At 25.8% G+C, this 4,289-nt stretch overlaps 1 protein-coding gene across 1 annotated transcript in view; it reads left to right on the top strand.

The window, feature by feature from the left end:
• The first annotated feature begins 4,005 nt into the window (after positions 1 to 4,005).
• The window catches only part of LOC125852344 (protein CHROMOSOME TRANSMISSION FIDELITY 7), a 12,877-nt gene continuing 12,593 nt past the window's right edge, over positions 4,006 to 4,289 (top strand). The window contains exon 1 of the mRNA XM_049532094.1: positions 4,006 to 4,234. Within this exon, the coding sequence (XP_049388051.1) occupies positions 4,065 to 4,234 (170 nt within the window). The 5' untranslated portion in view covers positions 4,006 to 4,064. The remainder of the gene's footprint in view (positions 4,235 to 4,289) is intronic.

Raw genomic sequence — 4,289 nt, 5'->3', positions numbered from 1 at the left:
TGATTGATGAAGAGTCAGTCCCTGCAATGGAAAATTAATGAGTAAAAATAAACAAATAAAAGTTGGGTCGGTAGGTGTAATATAGATTATATAGCTCATTAATTCAAAAAAAATACAAGTCTTTGTTTGAGATTCCGATTTTCTAATCTCAATTTATTGATCCAAAGGATTACTGCAAACAATCAATTGAGGCAAAATCATTAAATTTGTAGTATAGTTTTTATTTACAACCAGAATTTATAAATATTGTATTACATAAATTACATAAAAAAAATTATCTTCCTAATATAAAAGGATAAAATTTATTTTTATTTGACTTGGAGATGAGGAAATATTTTTTATTTAATTAAAATCATACAAGTTATGTGGGTGGTTATATTTTTAGTGGGACCTTTCTGGATTTTTAGTTTTTTATTCTTTTATTTATGAAAAATTTGAATTAATTGAAAGGTAAGATTTAAAATTTAAAACGTTTTTAAGATGGTTAGCTTATAACTTCTCCCACTTTCTTTTATATTAGGTTTCAGGAAATAGTTATGTCACAGAGCCATTTACAATACATTAATCCTCATTATTTTTTAATGTCAATTTTCAGAACCTAATGCATGCATGCATGACAATTTATAGCCTTATACAGTTGTTAAGAAAAATTGGGCTAAACCAATTTATCTTCATGTATATATATTTAATTAATGGTGTGACATGTCTCATATGCAAGTATATTGGTGTGTGTTTGTCTATGCACAATGTTACTTTTATTTTCGGTCAAACTCATTTTCTTATTACTATTATTTTTTATCTAAAGCTTTAAAAAAACTATTTTCAAATGATAGATATTAATTGTAAAAGATTATATATTTTATGATTATTTTTTTACATCTCATTTGTTTGCAAATCTATATTTTGTTATTAAATCAAGCTCAAAACAATATAATATAAAGAGAAGAAGATAAGAAATGACGATGAATGTTGACACCCAATTTAGACCTCTACAATATAGATTAATCATCTACCTTCTTCAATTTCAAACGATTTAAAATAATTAGTTTTTATAAAATTCAAAATAGTTAGCGAGTTAGTTTGAACAAAATTTGTCATTATTATAATTTTCAAATAATATAATATGTTTTACATAATTATGTATATAATTAGTGTATCTTATGAATTTTTGAAAATCATCTCAAAGAGATTTTATTTTCAATTAAATATTTTGTTAATTAGTTTAGCTTAATTATAAGCTATATTTTGAGTTAATTAGTTTATAATTATTTTATTTTGTTAAAATTAAGAGGTTTGTTAATTAACTAGATATAGGACCCCGTGTCAGCACGGGGCCCAATATATATTATTTTTTAATTTTAATTTATGTCGTATTATGAAATTTGAGAAATTATTGAAATTTTTATATGATTTTAAAAATATTTTAAATTTTTAGTTATTGTGATTTGTAGTACTTTTTTTTAACATAATTTTGAAAACAATATTTATTACCCTATTTGTTCTAATTTATGTGGCAGATGCAGAATTTCAAATATTAACCTTTTTTTATATGTCTCTTTAATATATTAAGTTGTTAATTATTGTATTTTATAGTACATTTTGAACCTAATTTTTTAATAATATATGTTATTTGCCATGCCCCAATTTATGTGGCATTAATTGATAGATTTGTTGGAGTCGAGAGATTTATTTTGTTAATTATTGTNAAAAAAATATGTGTGACTGTCCATGTCCCAATTTATGTGGCACATGTAAAGTTTTGACAATTAACCAAAATTTTAATACATTTTAAAAAACATTTTTAAGTCGTTAAATTTTAAGTAATTTAAATTGTTGTATTATTTAGCACAATTTATAATACTTTTAAAGTAGTTGAAATATTGTACTATTTATTATGATTTATAACACTTTTTTTAAAAATTTATGTCATATTATGGAATTTGAGAAGTTATTGAAATTTTTATATGATTTTAAAAATATTTTAAATTGTTAGCTATTGTGATTTGTAGTACTTTTTTTAACATAATTTTGAAAATAATATTTATTACTCTAGTTGTTCTAATTTATGTGGCAGATACAGAATTTCAAATATTAACCCTTTTTTATATGTCTCTTTAATATATTAAGTTGTTAAATATTGTATTTTATAGTACATTTTGAACCTAATTTTTTAATAATATATGTTATTTGCCATGTCCCAATTTATGTGGTATTAATTGATAGATTTGTTGGAGTCGAGAGATTTATTTTGTTAATTATTGTAATTTATAATTTGTTTTTCGTCAATTTCGTCGACTATTTTTATTATTAATTATTGTAATTTATTGTTTCTTTTTCGTCAATTTCAAACAATCTATGTTTATCATATAATCTATTTTATGTGGTACCAATAGAATTTAGAGAGTCAATTAAATTTTTTATATAAGTTTTAAATAATTAAGCTGTTAATTATTGTAATGTATAGTATTACTTATATTATTTTTAAATATATTTAATTATTATATGTTAGGTTTTTTATCCTAATTTATATGACATTGATAGAATTTAAAGTATCAAATAATTGTTAATTATTCTAATAGATAATATGGAGTATTTAAGTCATTTATAGTATAGTAATTAATATATAATATGTAGTATTTAAGTGGAAGGTGGTGGGGCCCACTTATATAGTTTGATAAATATATTGGATATTAGTAGTGATTTATAGTTTAATAATTAATAATATATAATATGTAGTATTTAAATGGAAGGTGATGGGGCCCACTTATATATTTTATATAGTAAGTATTGGACATTTGTAGTGATTTTATTGGAACAATGGTAGTAAATCCTAAACTCTTCTAATATATAATAATTTATATGACTTTGTCTTATTTAACTTTTGGCCGAATTCATCAATTAAATTCAAACGGCTAAACTTTTTAACTTTAATTTGTTATAATTGTAATCCTTTATAATTGCAATTGTTGCCACTTCCTTACCAATTTCTTCAACCCATTAGAAATATCAACTGTTGGGCCCTTTTTCTTAATCAACTCAGCAGCCTATATTTTAGCCCAACTGTATTCAAAATCAGTGGCCCAATTCTTCCAACTCTAACTTCAATGCAACTCCTTCGACCAACAATATACAAAACCTCGTTCTTCTTCTTTTTCACGCGAAAACAGCGACTGAACGAAACTACAGCAGCGATCCAGCGAAGCTCGTTGTTGCTCCCAAGTATACACGTAAGTGTATGTGGTCGCGCAAGTAATATAGATTCTATAAGAAACGAGGTATCGTTCCCAAAGGACTTATGATCAATTTATATTTAATGCTTAATTCTACAAATAAAAGTAAAAGTAACTTTTTCAAGAGTTGATGATTGATTGTTAATTACTACTAATTATGCACTAAATGAAAGTAGCTAATTTTGAACGACTTTAGTATACTGTTTCAAGCAAGTTAAAAGAAATTCTAGGGCTGCAACATATATTGAATATCATGTATCATATTATTGGCTTAGAATTAATTTCGGTTTTCAAGTTACTGGTTTATAGGGTTAATTGTATGAGTCGGGCAATACACCTCTAGTCGCCTACTTCAATTAACTATCTAACTACATTGTTGAGCGGGGATAAATAGACTAACTAGCGAGCATTTATATTTCATCCTATTTCGTAACCAAACAAGTTGTTCGTTTGGGCGTCACTCCTGAACACAAATCACCTCAATCTAATGGGTCGATCGAGCTCTCTATATTCTCTGGTCTATCTAATCTCTCCTCTCCCGATTTTAAAATTAGACAATAGATTTATCTCTAGATGGCCAGTCAAGAAATACTAAAACAAGTATATGTTTGCTTATCGACGTAATTTCCCTCTAATTAACTTTTGAGGGGTGAAATGCTATTTTCCAAACATTTGGGTATCCAAGTAATAATAATCAAAAGTACTACTCTCTTGAATTTGCTCATAGTATAAAGGCGGGAAAATCTTGTAGAAAATGGCGCTACACCAAAATTTTACAGGTGAAATGTGAAAAAGGGCTGAAGGGAAATCGAAGAAATCAGTTAAATTTGAGCTATGCAATCGAAGATTAACAGCTTCTTTAAGCCATTTTCTTCTTCTTCTTCTTCATCGATTACGCACAAGAGTGTAGATTCATCTCAAATTGTCAGTGATGATTTCGAGTATAAGAAGGTACAACCAGAAATTTTGGTTACATACCAGCGAAGACCTCAAAATTCAAATGGGTATGGTGTAAATTCACTTATTTTCTGTTTCACTTCATTGAATTGGGGTTTTTTT

The sequence above is a fragment of the Solanum stenotomum genome, unplaced genomic scaffold (assembly GCF_019186545.1).
Source record: "Solanum stenotomum isolate F172 unplaced genomic scaffold, ASM1918654v1 scaffold34104, whole genome shotgun sequence".
Lineage (NCBI taxonomy): Eukaryota > Viridiplantae > Streptophyta > Magnoliopsida > Solanales > Solanaceae > Solanum > Solanum stenotomum.
Note: the sequence above shows the minus strand (reverse complement) of the source record. Positions and strands in the feature narration are given on the sequence as shown.